Consider the following 18,523-nt stretch of genomic DNA (forward strand, 5'->3'; position numbering starts at 1 on the left):
TCTTGAATGAGATCAATGTGACCAGCTTAGATTGCTGATGTGGATCCTGTGTTTTTGCTTAAGGATGCACAATTCAAAAGCTGACTTGCTGCTAATTCTGGTACCCAGTTATAAATAATACGATCATGGTACTTGCTGAATGAAAGGGCCATCTGTGCAACTATATTGGCCAATACTTGTCTTACATGGCTGTACATTACTCTATTAGCATTCCCTTAATACTGAATAAATGAACTGTTCTACAAGTCATCAGGAACAAAGACAGTTACTTACACAGAAACATATCGAGAGCACTGGGTGTTACCAGCTTTTATGCTGACTTTTCAAACCAGACGGTATTCCTTTTGTTTTCCTTGCCCGAAATTTAATCTGCAAGACACTGTTCCCTACCCGCAAGTCAATTGCTTCCAAAAAGTCTCCTGCATGACATCCTTTCAACGTGACAACTCCTTCAATTTGATCTGGCCTGGTAGAAGCGGACAGATTATGCAAGAAGGCGTGAATGGAATTTCTGAGATAACTGGCATTTGAGTGGATTGTTGATTACTTGGTGTTAGTGAGGATGAGAGGTGTGTATTAAGCAGAATCGCAAGTTGCGAAGCACGGGGGTTTAGGGAGGGAATTCCTGCCCATGTGCTTCAGACAGCTTGGAAGTATGATAACTGGTGGGAGGGGATGGGGATTGGCAGAATGGATGCCTGAGAGACCAGAGCTGGAAATTGGTAAGACCATGAAGGGATAGAATGAGAATGTACAATTTCAGGCATTGAGAGCCAAGAACCAGTACAGGTCAGTGAGTGCTAGGGTAATGGATGTGCAGTTGGTGTGTTAAGGGGATATGTCAATAGAGCCTAGGATGAGCTGGTATTTATGGAGGGTGAAGGATGGGTGTCTGGCCAGAAGAGCTTTAGAATAACTGAGTCTTTAGCTAACAAATGCATGGGGATGAGGGTTTTATTAGCTAATGGACTGATGTAGGGGTAAAGGTGGGTGATGGGAGGTTTGAGATTGGAAACTTAACTAGATAGAATAGGAACTGAAGTTGCAAACAGTCTGATTCCCCCTGAGACAGTGGACGGGGAGGGGAATTGAATCAGTGGCAAGGGTACGTAGTTTGTGGTGAGCCAATGGTTTTGCTCCTGCCAGTGGTCATTTGTAGGAAATTGCAGCTTATCAAAGACTGGACATCAGTCAAGCAGTCTGAAGGGATAGAGCAACGAGGTGGTGGTGAAGTAGGTAGTCAGCAGAACGAGAAAGACTTACATTTATATAACATCTTTCATGACGTCCCAAAGTGCTTTACAGCCATGAAATTACTTATTGAAGTGAAGTCACTGTTGTAGGAAACATGGAGCCTAACCCCATGTTTTATGTTGCAAGAGGGTTCCTTGGGACTGCAGAGGTAATGATGTGGAGGTGGAAAGAAAAGGCATTGTTTGAGATAGTCTGGCTATGATCAGATAGGCAAGATTGGCACCAACAGTACTCAGTCCCACGGATCTAGACCCCAAAGGGGATACGTCGAAAGAGGACAGTGTTGGGAAGTGTGTCAAAGGCTGCAGAGTTATACCAAGGAGGTATAATGCTTGACCATCATAGTCAGAGGTCATTGACTTTGATTAAGGCCAGTACTGTGGCAGGGTCAAAAATCTGATTGTAGAGATTCAAAAATGGAGCTGCAGGGAAGATTAACACATGTTTGGGAGGTGACAACATGTTTAAGGAATTTGGAGAAGAAAAGGGAGTTGGAAATATGGGTGGCAGTTTTCAAGGACAGGGGGTGGGGGTGTTATTTTTAAGTTGAAGAGGGATAATGTGGTTTTCAAAAGTAAAGGAATCATTTGTAAAAATGGCTAGTATAGGGGCCAGCAAAGAAAGCTGGTCAACAGGATCAGGGGAACAAGATGTAGGTTTCATGGACAAGATGTGCTTGCAAAGGAAATGCTGGGAGAAATATTAGAGAAATATGTGTTTAGCGCTAAATGAGGGAGCTTGGGTGGTGGTTTGGCTTGCTGGGGAAGGGAGGCAGCTGCACGGATGATTTCAGTTGTTGTGAGAAGTCCATGAGCTCATTGCACTTGTTGGAAGTAAGGGTGGAGGGCAAGAGAGCGGTTTAAGGAGATGTTTGGTAGTAAAGAAAAAAGCCAAGAGCTGTCTTTCACCTCTGACAATCCTGTAGTGAGCAGTTTTGAGAAGTGAGGCCTGCTAATGCCCGATGTGATCTAGCCAGATCCTGTGATGCACGGCTATACCAGTTGTGTGTGAGAAATACTTCTGGGCCACTTGGACTGGAGAGAGTGAAGGTGGGGGCCAGTCTAGGAAGAATGATGGGAGAGAGTAAAAGGGTTTACTGGGGACAAGAGCGTCAATGATGGAGGTGAGGGAGTGGTTGATAACATAGCTACAAAAATGTCATAGCAAATTGTGAACCAAAAGCAAGGCAGTTTGGAGATTAAAGTACAGTTGTGAGACTAGGGCCATTTGGAAGGGATGAGAGTGATGAAGGATACAAGGAAGTGGTTGGAGATGGCCTTAATTGAGACAGGTGAGTGGCGAGGCCAAAAGAGTTGACAAATCTATGGTTAGCAAAGTTTATATGGAAGGAAATGTTAGGGAGCACAGAAGAACTGAATTAGGAGGCAGAGGTGGAGCTTGGGCAGGGCAGTAGACAACAATTTTAAAGCAGAGGTGATGGAGATGGATCATGACGTGGTGCTTGAAGAGGAGAAGCTATTGGTGGAGTAGAGGGGGACACCAAGGTGTGATTTTGATACGTTCCTAATTTCCCAGTTTCCTGGTGCCCCCATTTACTAGTGCTCTTTCCCAAAAATCATTCCTGATCTACCCTGTCATTTGTTATTCCAACTGTCTCAATCATATATAAAATAAAAACAAGAAATTCTGGAAATACTCAGCAGGTCTGGCAGCATCTGTGGAGAGAGAAGCAGAGTTAACATTTCGGGTCAGTGACCCGGAGTTCCGAAGAAGGGTCACTGACCCGAAATGTTAACTCTGCTTCTCCCTCCACAGATGCTGCCAGACCTGCTGAGTATTTCCAGCATTTCTTGTTTTTATTTCAGATTACCAGCAGCCGCAGTATTTTGCTTTTATTTGAATGTTTCAATCATATTCCCCAGTTAAGCTCCTCATCGCCAATCAATATAATCCAAATTTACTCAATCACTAATCAGAGTTCAGTTCCTTTCATCCCATGTACCATGCTGATCGTTTTGATGCAAAAGTATCACTTGTATCCATAAAAAAAAATTAAGCCAGCCCATCTGAGGACCAGTTTAGGATCTTCCAAAACCCTCATGTATCTATACAAAGTATTAAGTAGTGGCAAACTCCTATTACAACCTGGTAAATTAGTTACAATAGGGTGTGTTAAGTTGAGGATATATTTTGAGTTATGAATTAAGTGTGTATGTATTCTATTTCCTCCTCCCCATAGCTTGGGATCCTTGTTTCTCAAAAACCTTTAATGGCTTCAGAAGAATGAATTTGCATATATATTGCACCTTTCCTCCTTCAGTCCACTATTTCACAGTAAAGGAATTACTTATTAAGTCTAGTCATTGCTATTATGTCAGGAATCTTGACAATTAATTTGTGCACAGCAAGGTCGCATAAACAACAATGAAATAAATGATCAGTTAATCTCTTTTGGCGGTATTTGTTGATAGGTAAATGTTGGCCAGGACATCCAGAGAATGCGCCCCCTCCCCACCTATTCTTTATATTGTAGCACAGGATCTATTGCATCCACTTAAGCAGTTAGGCAGCTTTGGTTTAATAGCACCTCTCAAAATGCAGGATTCCATCACAAATGTCAGCCTGAAGTATGTCCTCAAGTCACGGAGTAGGGTTGAATCCACTTCTGATTCAGAAGTGAGTTTGGTAATGATTAAGCCATAATAATTGTTTCTCTAGATCCTAGCAATTGTAATGAAGCTGCCTGGCTCAACTTGTAGAATCAGTCTGCTTGTTTTCTTGGGGTTTTTGCTTGCCTGTAGGGTTATTCTGAGGGACTGGGAAGCACAGTGAAGAACTGATTTTAGTGTTAGGAGTTGTTCTGCAAATCTGTGGCCTTATAGTTTTTTTAAAAGGATCTCTGGTCTTGCAAAAAGGGAGAAGGATAGCTTGATCAAACAAATGTTAGTACTAGTTGGCTCACATATATAGTAGTGGCCTGAATGAGGGATATTGAAAGGTGTAGTGGGGTATCTTCATTAATTTAATTTGCTTTCCTTTATTGTTTTGTTCCACCAGATTTGAATGATATTTATTTTGCTTTTCCACATTGGTTAAATACAATGCAAATCAACTTTAAGCATTTTGTCCCATGCTTCCAAGTTCTAGGGTGAAGCATCAGAATTTCAAGTGTGTACCTGCAAGCTTACAGTATTTTATTTTCTGCCCAATCTCGCCAATTTATAAATCGAATCGTGCTGCTATTGTTTTCTCCATCCTGCCCATTGCCTGTTGGCATCTTGCTCTAACCTCTCCTGGGCCTGGGTGGAGTGCTGGGATTGAGGACTGTCTACTGCATACGTCCTCACTCTGCTCCCACCCCCAACCACCAGAAACCGACTTACAATATTATTCAAGAATCTGAAATGCAAAAGTTTATTTAAGTTTCACAAGTACTTGACCATTACTGGTTTGCATTCCTAAACCTTTCAGTTTGTGGTTGGACATCGTAAGTCAGCATTTCATGTGCAACAACTTGCATTTACATAGCTCTTTCAATGTAGTAAAATGTGCCAAAGCAATTCACAGGAGTGTTATCAAACAATATTTGACACCGAGCCATGCAAGTAGGTCAAATGAATAAAAGCTTGGTCAAAGAGGTAGGTTTTAAGGACCATCTTAAAGGAGGAAAGAGAGATGGAGAGGTTTAAGGACGGAACTCTAGAGTTTAAGGCCTGGGCAACTGAAGTCACGGCCCTGCCAGTGGTGGAGTGTTTAAAATAGGGGATGCACAAGAGGCCAGAACTGGAGGAATGCAGAGATCTTGGAGGGTTGTAGGGCTGGAGGAGGTTACGGAGTAAATTGTCATTGCACATTCCAAAGCATGCCGAACACCGTTCATAATCCCAGGCAGCAAGATCTTGTTGGATTTAGCATCATGGTGGTGCAATAGAACAAAGCCAAGGAGAGCACTGAATACAGAGCATCATTCAATAATTCAGTTCAATCATCCTTGTTTTTGTCTTGTCCAGATAATTTTGGTGCGTTTTTAAAGCCCTAGAATTCTGAATGTTTAACAGCGTTAGCCTGTAATTTTATCAAGACGTTCAGATGGTACTGCAAGCCATGAGTGAAATTTGGTGGGTGTCTGCTAAGCTTCAGGATTAAGTTGCAGTTTTCTATCATTCAGCATCAAAAATTATTTATGTAAACCTATGTAAAAGTCTTCATGAAATGAAAGCCACTTTACAGGAGTAGATAAAATTACAGTAAGATTGATATCCTTAATTAAAGATAATAGTTCTTTAAGCTTGCTTTATCCTATGGCCCCAGGGTTTAGGTGGGTAATGGAGCCACTCTGTTATATGTACTGGTGAGAGAACAGCAGTACAAGTTAATTTACTGACACTGAATACAGCTGTGCTTGGATTTCATGTCATAAGCAAGTGTGCAGTACTGAGACTGAGCTGTTGGTAATCACTGCACAGTCTGAGTGTATGTCAGGAGTCTAGGCTGCTGCACTGCTCTGGCATTCGATCAGTAAGACCTCGTTTCTTTAGTTAACCTAAAGCTAAGTAACTCCATTAACACACAGCCTGTTACTTGGACGTCCTGTTCTGGTTCGAGACTTTTTGGTAAACCTGTTGGGTGCATATGGTATTCTTTTTCTGCTGCCTCCTCCGTCCTTGTGCTCTGCCTTCTTGACATTGTCTGCAAAGCTCTCCTTTGCACCCTTCACTTCTGTGGCTTCTTGTGGGAATTTGCTTCTTTCCCTCCTTCGGGACCCTGTCAATTTCCTTCAAGACACTTGGAAACCTGGTTTTGTGCTTGACGTGTATGTTTCATTTTTGCCTGGAAGCTATCTCACCTCAACTCCAGTTTTAAAGCTTTCTACGTCTTTTGTCCTTCCTGGGAGTTTCCTGTAATTTGTGCAAAGGTTACTGGTGTAAAATCAGTAGTTTGCAAATGGCTATTGATCACCTCAGTCTAATGAACATCATTCTAGCTGGAACTGCAATCAAGATGGGGCACAGCAAGCATTTTTCATTGCTTTCATTGGATCAGCAATATAATGCATTTTGTAGAGTATTTTTAAGTATGACAGAACTGAAGCTATTTATCACGGAGGCACCAGTCAAATCCTGTTACCCATCTAAGAGCCTGCACAAGCAACTGATATTGTAGTCAGCCTTCCTGAATCCTGAATATACAGGGGTGCTAAAAGAAAGCTGAAATGTCAAACCCTGTTTAGCATCTTATAGTACTACCACCGGGACTGTGGGCACTTCAGCAGAGACTAATTTGAAAATATGCTCCACTTGAAATTAATCACTTCTTTCACTCCAACAAGGCTTCAGTTTTCAATGCGTGTATACTGAGTAGCCTATTAGACACTTAGAGTAGTTTGACCCCAGTCACCAGATAGTGACAGATGTGGAACGCTCATGATTGCATCTGTCACTCTGGCTGATTGCCAGTTGCTAAGTCTGAACATTGCTCTAGAGTTACTAAGCCATCTGCAAAGGTTATCCCCTTCATTTTCTCGTATTGCTTGCATATGATGGATGGTGTTTACACTCTGCATGGGCTAACTGAGGAGTCACTGCCTGATTATGAATTCCCAATACAGCAGGCAGCCACAAAGACCAAATGGATCTTTTATGCCCTGCAGACCCAGCCATGCCTGATGGGCCTAATCTCTGGAGAATCAAAGCCCATCGCCCTGCAGCACAAATCCTAACAACTTGCTGCAATCTACAGATGGGGTAGCCCTCCTGACAGCACTTGTGGATCAAGTGCCTTTTTAAAAAAATAACGCTTCTACATTCAAGGTGTATATAAATGCAAGTTGTGTTGACGATGAGTGCTAATTGGAATCAATGATCACTGGAGGAGCAATGAGGTTAGGGTTAACTTCCTGGAGCCAACAGCATATTATCTTTCCTGCACCACCTCCTTCCCCCAGTCTATTTACCGCCCAGCATAGAAAAGCAGTAAAGGCAGGAAGGAAGAATAAATTGACAAAATTGTCCTACAGCCCAAAGTATCTCTTCAACTCTTCTTCCTCTCCCAGCCATTTGAAGCCCGTGGCCCAGGAAGAAATTAATTGTCTTGATCCAGGAGTGTACATCATTCATTAGGGTGTTAGTGGAGCAGGTGAAGACAAAAGTCATGCAATAAATTCCATGAACAATTCTGTACAGTTGTAGCTGGTCGGGAATTAGAATGTTATAATTATCTTCAACCCCTCTGGGCAAAGGAGGGGAATAATCAGCCAGCTGACAGTCAGCCCCCCTACTGTAAAACTTGTATCTATGGGCACTTGCTGAGGGCAGGAGACTCAGCTGTGAAGATATCTACGCCCAAATTGTCTTCAGACCCTCGCTGACTAGAGTCATGCTTGAAGAGTGAACTTCTGAACTGGCTGCCAGCAGCCGTGTTACCATACCCTTTCAAGAGTTGAAGCCGTCGGGAGAAAGGGGGAGAAAATATTCCTTCCCCTGAATGTATCCAAAGCTTAGCTGAGAATCCTAATGTACCAGTGTGTCTCCAACATGCACCGTACAATGAAAACATGAAATTAAAATGCTCCTGGAATACCAATTAGCTTAACATTAAAATTACTTGGGAGTGTTGCTTTTGTTCACAACAGGTGAACTGTTTAAATCCAACGTCCAGCATTAATTCATCAAATTCAGTGCTCCTTTGTGATTATGGTATATTTCCCTCCTTGACCCCTCTGAGATTCATCATGGTCTACCCCTTCGTCCTCCACTGTCTCGGTCTTCCATTGTCTTTCTCACACAGGTCCACTTCCCCGCCCCTCTCTCTTCTACTACTACTACTACTGTTATGTTAATGGTGACCATGAAAATGCAAATTGTTGTGAGGTGACCCATCTCTAGGTTCCATTTTAGTACTAATTTGGATGTGGATGACTTCCAGTGGAGCTGTTTTACATGCTGCATCAATCCAGTCAGCTATTTCTCTGCTTCACTCAGTGTGGTGTAAACAGGGCAGTGCTATTTAAGCTGCCAACATAGATTTTTGCCTTCTCAATCTACTTGAAAGTATTGAGCTTTAGTATATCCAGGTTTGTTTTTAAAACTTCAGGTTAAATCCATTACTTTAGCCATTGAAATGATTTTGTTATAATTACTACTACAACCAATGAATATTCCAAATATCCATTGAATATCATTTAGCCTTTATATATTCTGCATTACAAACCAATCGTTTAAAAAAAGGGATGGAAATCAAGTATATTTGAGGGGGAAGCGAGATGTTTGGTAAAATTAAAATAATTGAAAATAAGGCCACACCAAAACATTGAGAGTGTCCACTACATGGTACAGAAGCAGAGTTTTCAGAACTAGCCATAGGATGGGATAAACCTCCCTGCTGTCTCAATGTCATATATTTAGACCATTTGGAAAAGCCTGTTTTGTTTTTGGTAACCACAGTTTTCTGTTTTCCCTTTCAGCTGAAGGAGTTCCTCAGGTATATTACTTTGGACCGTGTAGTAAATATAATGCCATGGTGCTGGAGCTGCTGGGACCAAGTCTGGAGGACCTCTTTGATCTGTGCGACCGAACATTCACACTGAAGACAGTGCTAATGATTGCCATTCAGTTGGTGAGTGATATGACTGAAGTAATTCCGCTAGAAATCTCTGTTCTCAGACTACTTGTGAATTTAATGCTTTCAGTGGCAGCAGTGATTTTAAAGTAACAATTTCATATTTGGAATTAATGTAATGAGCCACTGCCCTCAAAAATGTTCTTGTAATGTCAAACTGCTCTTGATGCTTTCTGTTGCCCAGCGTCGTGTGTGTGTGTTTCTACACTTCCAAAATTAATTGAGACATGAGTGAATGTTCTCTTCCTTTCTAAAGACTCATGGGGTCTATTTTTACCAGTGTTGGGACCACAGCATTCTTTCTTCCCACCATCCCCTGGGAACATGGTGCCTGGGGAATTGAGACTCCTCAGCCCTGTTAGCATTTCACAATGCTGACTCCCGCTAGAGGCTAGCGGGGTGACGTGGAGGGTAGTGGGCAGAAGGGGGTAAGCCCAACAACAGGGACCTAGAAAAAAAATGGTCCTGGTGAAGCTAAGCGAGAAGCTGCATGTGGTGGGGAGGGCGCGTGGAGATTAGAAACCACTACAGTGGTGGGAGGGTGCTGGAGTAAATCCAAGTGCTTTGGTTGAGACTTTCTCTGAATGACAATATACACCTATACAGATGGGGCTTCATTCAAGAGGTGAAGAAGCTCGGTTTTCGGAAATGAATTTTAAGCCATTTTGCACAGCAGTATTGTTGCAGGAGATCAGAACCACACAAGGAATGTCTGTGGCCTTTCTGCCTGCTATGCCAGAAGCTTGCTTTGTTTTCCTGCCCTCTTATCTTATCACTACATATATGCAGAACAACTAGGCAGAGGAAATTAGTTACAGATGATTTGTTTCTCGTCTATCTTGGATCCAAGTGAAGTCTCATTATTTACTGGACAGAGAAAACGTACTATTACAATTGAAAGATAAGATGTTTTCCAACAAGTCTCCTACTGAACAGGTCATACATATTATGAGCATGACTTAATTTGTAAAATAATTAGAGATGGTTTATAGCTTATTCATGCAATCTGCCAGAAAGTTGTGCAGTGCCAAAATAGGAGAAGTTTACCTTGTGATATGTGGAAAGCAATAACAATTGCACAATGGGGTTAATTCTTATTATGCTGGAATACTGTTGGTATTTGCTGAACTAGGAGTTTCAACCTAATTTCATTAAGTTGCGTAATTATCCACAGTCATTTAATATATGTTGATGACAAAACCAAGTGAAGTAAGGTGTTCTGTGTAATGTTTGTTTGTTCTGCTATTATCACTGCCAGGTGGGGAATTGAGGGGTATTGCTTAGACCAGCCCTAGTAAAATAACCACAAATATAGTAAGACCTTTACTGCCCCAACTTATCCGACTGCTGATGTCCCCCATGCAGTTGATGCCAATGTCCATCTCATTCTTCAAAAAGCTGTTTAGACCATGTTGCCAAGGATGGTATACTTTAGGGCAAGCCTGTATTAGGTTTAGGTTCTTAGACCAAACTTACAAGCCTACCCTCCTCTTTGTTATAGCTTACTACTTGGGCAGGTAACTAGGGGTAATGTTAGTTTAAGTGCTATTTTTCATGATGTTGATAAAATGTAAAATTCCTAGATGCTCTGTTGTTTTAAGCAGGTTAACAATTTTGTTAAAAATAACACGAGAACTTTAGCAAGGTCATTCAAAATTACACCCAATAATTCCTATCCCCGAATAGACAAGAACCAAAATTATTTACCGACATAGGATCATCCTGTGCATCAGCTTGGCTCTGTTGGCACTGCTATCGCATGACTAATAAGGTCAAGCCCCACTCGAGAACAGTGTGGTACTTGAGGAGTACTGCATCTTTGAAGTCGCTTAGATACGAATGTAGAAAAAATATGGCCAAAGGGGTCATTAAGCCAGCGTGTCCCACAAGTTGCAGAAAAATAAGTTCTTACCCAGCCCCATGATCATTTCTTTGGAGAGCCGAAAAATTAAAGCACATTTGGGAAAATCTCTGGAAAATTTTCAGTTCTTGAGACAATCAAGACCACATTTGATCGATAAATCTTGCTCATCCCTGCTAACTGGGAAAATTTGCTGCTGTTAGTTGAAAATTCCTTTGTATGAACTGTTTAATCTGAGCCCTAATATTTCAGGTTGTTAAAAGATTCCATGGCACTATTCGCAGAATAACAGGGAGTTTCTGTTCAACGTTACTCCCTTAACCAACCAAAAAGGTCAGCTTACTGCTGTTTGTGGGATCTTGCTATATGAAAATTGGCGGCTTACGTAACAGTAGCTGCACTTCAAAGTAATTCATTGTATGTGAATCATTTGGACTGTCTGAGACATCATAAGATGGTATATAAATGCAAGGTTTTTTTCTTCCTCTTATAATTATTTTGCTTTTTATATTGAGCTTCCATAAATATTCTTTCTAACGCTCAGTCTGAAGGTGTGAAACCTGTTATAAATATTTTTGGTTGCCTTTGTTTTCACTACATAGCGCAATGATTTATTGCTCAATAGTAACTTTCAGCCCTGCCTGACTGACCCTAAAGCTGGGTTAAAACTCAGGAGTTTTTAAGGTACCCTTGAGTTAGCCTTCGAGGGCAGCGTCCTTATGATTTCATCCATTGAATATGAACGTCTGCCATTTTTCATACAGGAAAAAGCCTACTGGTCCACCTAGCCTGGTCTATAGAGTTATAATGCCAATAGACAGATTCTACATCCTACCTAGAGCAGTTTCAATTAAGAGAAAAAAATCTGGCACATTGCTTTCCAACCTCCTAGGCAGTCAAAACTAGTCCAGGTAACTACCCTGGCCTTGAGTAGAGTTGCAAGGTACTTACCTCTTCTAATAGCCAACAGCATGCTCCACTATTCTCTAGGAAAAGAATAACCTACCATCTAACTACCTCCTGCTTTTATTGAGTTAATTTTATTGTTTCAGAAAGAAAACCTAAATGGAAGATTAAAGAGGACCACAAGCCAAGTTAGACAGTTAGCACAGATTCTACAACATGTCAATTGGTATTTGCAGGAATATACTTAGACTCCCAAACTAAATTACCCGAAAACAAGACTTGGATAAGTACTCCTCCCAAGGTAAAATTCAGAATGACCTGGCTTGGCGGTTGCTGCAGTTTGACTTTGTTTGGCCTGCAAGGGTAGAAATATGGAATTAGCTCACAGATCAACTATAATCCCATTCAATGGTGGTACAGGCTTAAGGGGCTTACCCCTGTTCCTGAAGGAGGGAGAATTCTTACAGCTACTTGTTACTTATTTCATATGAAATACTCGAGAGCATTTCTAGAGCATAGATAAGATAGCTATTTTTATTTTTTGGGGGGGATGCACGGACTCTTATTGTATAAAATGCCACATCAGAATGCACAACCAAGATTTTCAGATGAGTGATTCAATTATCCCTCTTATTAACTTGCATCATGCAGCTTTTGAATATTGATTTGTTCACTGTGATGTTTCCTTCCTTCACAGCTTGTGTTTGAACCCAATGTCTGAATTTATTTCAAGCAATAACCTCTGCAGCAAGCAGATGAATTTCTTCTCATTTAGATGGTAATGAACATTTCACAAATTGAAATACAGTAGGATAATCTGAAATGATGTTCCTGACAGCACAATGATTAGTTTGTTCCAGCTCAGAACCGTTTAATTAAGGGTTTGTGCAAATCTTTCCTTAGCATCCATTTCAAGTACAGATGAATGGATGGATGTACTTTCAAATTCTCAATACTGTGAGGAAGAGTGAGATTTGTTTGTTATAGCTCTGCCTGAAAGCTAATTGTGTCCTTCAATAGTACAAAAGTGAAATAGTGCCGATGTTATAAATCTGAATCAAAAACAGAAAATGCTAGAAATACTCGGCACGTCAGGCAGCACCTGTGTAGAGAGAGATAATGTTTTCGGTTGATATCCATTCATCAGGACCCCTTCAATACTATGACACCCTATTTCAGACTCTCAATATATCCCCCATTATCAACATCCTGGGGGTCACGATTGACCAGAAACTCAACTGAAGTAGCCATATAAATACCGTGGCTACAAGAGCAGGTCAAAGGCTGGGAATCTTAATAAAGGAAACTACGAAGGTTTGAGGCGTGAGTTGGCTATGATGGATTGGGAAACATTACTTAAAGGGATGATGGTAGATAGGCGATGGCAAACATTCAAAGAGCGCATGGATTGTTTATTCCTGTCTGGCGCAAAAGTAAAACTGGAAAGGTAGCCCAACCATGGCTTACAAGGGAAGTTAGAGATAGCATTCGATCCAAGGAAGAGGTATACAAATTCGCCAGAAAAAACAACAGACTTGAGGATTGGGAGCAGTTTAGAATTCAGCAAAGGAGGAACAAGGGATTGATTAAGAAGGGGAGAATAGAGTACGAGAGTAAGCTTTAGGCGAACATAAAAACTGACTGTAAAGTTTCTATAGGTATGTGAAGAGAAAAAGATTGGTGAAGACAAATGTAGGTCCCTTACAGTCAGAAACAGGGGAATTTATTATGGGGAACAAAGAAATGGCTGACCAACTAAATGCACACTTTGGTTCTGTCTTCACAAAGGAGGGCACAAATAACATACCAGAAATGTTGGGGAACACAGGGCTTAGTGAGAGGGAGGAACTGAAGCAAATCAGTATTAGTAGAGAAATGGTGTTGGGGAAATTAATGGGATTGAAGGCTGATAAATCCCCAGGGCCTGATGATTTACATCCCAGAGTACTTAAGGAAGTGGCCCTAGAAATAGTGGATGCGTTGGTGGTCACCTTGCAAGATTCTACAGACTCTGGAACAGTTCCTACAGATTGGCGGGTAGCAAATGTAACCCCACTATTTAAAAAAGGAGGTAGAGAGAAAGGGAATTATAGACCAGTCAGCTTGATGTCGGTAGTGGGGAAAATTCTGGAGTCCATTGTCAAAGATTTTATAGCAGAGCAACTGGAGAACAGTGGTAGAATCGGACAGAGTCAACATGGATTTACGAAAGGGAAATCATGCTTGACAAATCTACTAGAATTCTTCGAGGATGTAACTAGTAGAGTCGATGAGGGACAGCCAGTGGATGTGGTTTATTTGGACTTTCAGAAGGCTTTCGACAAAGTCCCACATAAGAGATTAGCCTGTAAAATTAAAGTGCATGGGATTGGGGGTAGTATATTGCGATGGATAGAAAAGTGGCTGGCAGACAGGAAACAAAGAGTAGGAATAAATGGATCTTTTTCCGAATGGCAGGCAGTGACTAGTGGGGTACTGCAGGGATCGGTACGAGGACCCCAGCTTCACAATATACATTAATGATTTAGATGAGGGAACTAAATGTAGTATCTCCAAACTTGCAGATGACACGCAAAGCTGGGTGGGAGGGTGAGTTGTGAGGAGGATCCAGAGAGGCTTCAGGGAGATTTGGACAAGTTGAGTGAGTGGGCTAATGCATGGCAGATGCAGTATAATGTGGATAAATGTGAGGTTATCCACTTTGGTAGCAAAAACAGGAAGGCAGATTATTATCTGGCTATAAACTGAGAGGGGAATATGCAACGACACCTGGGTGTTCTCGTACACCAGTTGCTGAAGGTAAGCATGCAGGTGCAACAGGCGGTAAAAAAGGCAAATGGTACGTTGGCCTTCATAGCGAGCAGATTTGAGTTCAGGAGCAGGGATGGCTTGCTGCAATTATACAGGACCTGGTGAGGCCACACCTGGAATATTGTGTGCAGTTTTGGTCTCCTTATCTGAGGAAGGATGTTCTTGCTATAGTAGGAGTACAGTGAAGGTTTACCAGACTGATTCCTGGGATGGCGGGACTGGCGTATGAGGAGAGATTGAGTCGGTTAGTATTATATTTGCTGGAATTCAGAAGAGTGCGAGGGAAATCTCATAGAAACTTATAAAATTCTAACAGGACTTGACAGGGTAGATGCAGGAAGGATGTTCCCGTTGGGGGAGTCCAGGGAGTCTAAGGATACGGGGTAAACCTTTCAGGACTGAGATAAGGAGAAATTTCTTCACCCAGAGAGTGGTGAGCCTGTGGAATTCGCTACCAGAGAAAGTAGTTGAGGCCAAAACATTGTATGTTTTCAAGAAGGAGTTAGATATAGATCTTGGATTTAAAGGGCTCAAAGGATATGGGGGGAAAGCGGGAACAGGTTACTGAGCTGGATAATCAGCCATAATGATGATGAATGGTGGAGCAGGCTTGAAGGGCCAAATGGCCTGCTCCTCCTATTTTCTCTTTCTAATTCTGCAGCGAGTAACTCACCTCTTGGCTCCCAGAGCCTGTCCATTTGCAAGGCACTTGCCTGGATGGATGCAACTCCAGCAACACTCAAGAAGCTCAACACCATCCAGGGCAAAGCAACCTACCTGATTGGCACCCAGTTGACCACCTTAAACATTTCTCTCTGGCTCTCTCTCTCTCTCTCTCTCTCTCTGTCTCTCTGTCTCGCTCTCTCTGTCTCGCTCTCTCTGTCTCGCTCTCTCTGTCTCGCTCTCTCTGTCTCGCTCTCTCTGTCTCGCTCTCTCTGTCTCGCTCTCTCTGTCTCGCTCTCTCTGTCTCGCTCTCTCTGTCTCGCTCTCTCTGTCTCGCTCTCTCTGTCTCGCTCTCTCTGTCTCGCTCTCTCTGTCTCGCTCTCTCTGTCTCGCTCTCTCTGTCTCGCTCTCTCTGTCTCGCTCTCTCTGTCTCGCTCTCTCTGTCTCGCTCTCTCTGTCTCGCTCTCTCTGTCTCGCTCTCTCTGTCTCGCTCTCTCTGTCTCGCTCTCTCTGTCTCGCTCTCTCTGTCTCGCTCTCTCTGTCTCGCTCTCTCTGTCTCGCTCTCTCTGTCTCGCTCTCTCTGTCTCGCTCTCTCTGTCTCGCCCTCTCTGTCTCCCCCTCTCTGTCTCCCCCTCTCTGTCTCCCCCTCTCTGTCTCCCCCTCTCTGTCTCCCCCTCTCTGTCTCCCCCTCTCTGTCTCCCCCTCTCTGTCTCCCCCTCTCTGTCTCCCCCTCTCTGTCTCCCCCTCTCTGTCTCCCCCTCTCCCAATTGTGTGGTGCCATGTGTTTAGGTTGCTTTTGTGTGATTATTTGAGCAGTGCCCCTTTAGTCATGGCAGCTGCTGATGTCACAGACTGTGGCGTTTTAGGGGCAAAGGCTGCACGCTACCTAGTGGTAGCTTTGTCAGCAAACGCAGCCTTTAAAAAAAAAGACAGCCACAGAGGGAGAGAGGCTGACCCAGAAGGTGAGGATACTTGTAGCAGCTTGAGTTCCAGCCAAGCCAGGCACAGTGCCCTGCTGAAAAATCCACCATCTACAGAGTGCAGCAGTAAGAGCTAGATGTAACCCGCCATCTTCATCAGAACCTTCAATGAAGAGAGAAATTTACAATCATCTCAGGCCTGCATCCATTTAGAACTTGATATCAAGAGAATTTGACAGGTTTATCGTCACCATTGCTCCCAACTAAAAACCACCTTCCTCTTTCCCTGTTTCATTTGTGTGTACAAGCGCATGCGTGAGTGGATGCGGTTGCGACATTTTTGGCATAAGGCATAATGATCGATAAACAATCAACTTTCTATTTTTTTAAAAACCTACAAGAAAACCTGTTGCCATCTGGTTATTTGAAAAATAAAACACCTAGGGGCTAAACTCAAATACAAATACACTTGCTGCAATCAGATGGAGAGTTGAACAGTGGGAACCACCCACGTCACTCCATGTGGCCTAACAAATTGGTGGCTCGAAGCCAGGATTTGAACTGCCAGACAAATAAGTGTTTTGGAATATGGAGGAAAATTGACCTCAAAGTTGTGGAAAAATAAACAAGCATGTTTTTTTGTATTTTTTCCCTCTACCTTGCTAGAAACAAAAGAGACAGCCACATTTAATGCTCGGGGGTTTGTAGAGCAGGGAGAGATGTTCCATGATAAGTCAAACAAATTAGGTGTTGAATATTTAAAAAGCTTAGCTACAGAGGCGGGAGTCACTTTCCGACAAAGAGCAAAGAAACCTGAACTGGTGAAAAGTCTAGTCAACCATTTTAAACTTAACCCTGCACTAGAAGAAAGTCTAGAATCAGAGTCTGGAAAAGTAATTCTATCTAGAATCCAGTTACAGATGAAAAAGGAAGAAATCAATAAAAGAGGAAGGGGAGATGCAGTTGAAAAGAGAAGAGATGCAATTTCAGAAGGTAAAAAAGGAAAGGAAGGTGCAAAGAGATGAAGAAGCATGAAGGTTTGAGTTAGAGACTGCAAACCCAAAATGAAAATGCTACTAGTCACTCAAAGCTTATCCTCAATTCAGACCAAAACTTTGCGCTGACACACTCCAGACTAGTTTAAAAATTTAATGAGTCATATTTGATCTCATTTGAGAAAATAGCGATCAGGCTAAAATGGCCAAAAGAATTCTGGACTCTCCTCTTACAAGGCAGTTCATGGGCATGGCTGGTGAAGTTTTTTTCCCTGTTATCAGAAGAAAGTTCCTCTGATTATGAACAAACTAAAACTGCAATTCTAAATGCATATGAATTGGTACTGGAAGCATATAGACAAAGATTCTGACACACCTGGAAAGGACCCACACAAACGTGCATTAAATTTGAAAGCACCAAACATATGACTTTTGATAGCTGGATAGGATCTCTCAAGCTAGAACTCCCATATGAAAATATGAGAGAAGTGATGTTGCTGGAAGAGTTTAAAAATAGCATCCCAAGTAGTAAAAGAACCCACATCGAAGAACGAAGAGTCACAAGAGTAAGGGAAGCAGCTAAAATGGTTGATGACTATGAATTAATACACAAATCTCTAACTCCAAATTAATTTGTGTCTAGTAACTCGTACAAGCTATGGAGAAATAGCAGGGATGCCGAGGAAGCAGAAATAAGCTCGAGAGAAAAGGAGAGCAGGGAGAAAAAACAATCCCCAACTTTTAAAAGAAGGAACCCAGGGGATAAACCAGTAGCGGTCTGCCCGACATGCTTCCAGTGTGGCAAATCTGAGTATGTCCAGGCCAATTGTTGGTTTGCCAAAAAACGAGCAGGAGGCGCTGCAGTCAAGCCCATGTCTGTGGTTTTGAAAGTTATAAGCCTGTGTTCTATTATAACCCAAGAGCAGAGCACATATTGGAACTTCTGGCACAAAGGAAAAATGACTCCTTTTATGTCCCAGGCGCCAGACAAGGAGATAACCATCCTCAGGGATACCGGTTGTCTGCCAAATTGACAGAAATTCCACTGTAAAGCAGAACAAATGCCACTGTATTAGTTAAAGGGCTTACTGGCAAATGCTTGAAAATTTCCTTAGTTAAAATTTGCCTAGAGTATGTTGATCACAGGTGTAGTGACAGTCAGCATCATTCCGAGCTTACCTATGCAGGAGGTAGACCTATTGCTAGGCAATGATTTGGCAGGCAGCACAGTATTGTACCCAGATGGGCCAGACCAGTCCACGGAGACTGGAGAAACTGAGGGGAGAAAACAAAACGAGGGCTGGGGAAGTCCCAAAATTTCCAGGGGCGACAGAGCCAGAAGAAGTTAAAAGGGTCCAGATAGAACCAAAGAGATTTAAAGAAGCTAAGATAAAAGCCGCAAAAGTTGAAAGAAAAGCAACTGAGACATGGTTAGATGAAATCTTCTTTTAAAGATTTAAATAGGGATGAGGAAAGTTCCGAAACACAAAAGCCAGGAGTGAGGGAGATGAAGTTGAAGTGCCACAGGGGGGTGC

General features: G+C 42.3%; 1 protein-coding gene across 7 annotated transcripts in view; it reads left to right on the plus strand.

The window, feature by feature from the left end:
- The window catches only part of LOC137350622 (casein kinase I-like), a 180,403-nt gene that overhangs the window by 99,699 nt on the left and 62,181 nt on the right, over positions 1-18,523 (plus strand). For all 7 annotated transcript variants that reach the window (XM_068015371.1, XM_068015373.1, XM_068015376.1 and 4 more), the window contains one exon: positions 8,678-8,829. In XM_068015371.1, the coding sequence (XP_067871472.1) occupies positions 8,678-8,829 (152 nt within the window). The remainder of the gene's footprint in view (positions 1-8,677; positions 8,830-18,523) is intronic.

This window comes from Heterodontus francisci, chromosome 35 (assembly GCF_036365525.1).
Source record: "Heterodontus francisci isolate sHetFra1 chromosome 35, sHetFra1.hap1, whole genome shotgun sequence".
Lineage (NCBI taxonomy): Eukaryota > Metazoa > Chordata > Chondrichthyes > Heterodontiformes > Heterodontidae > Heterodontus > Heterodontus francisci.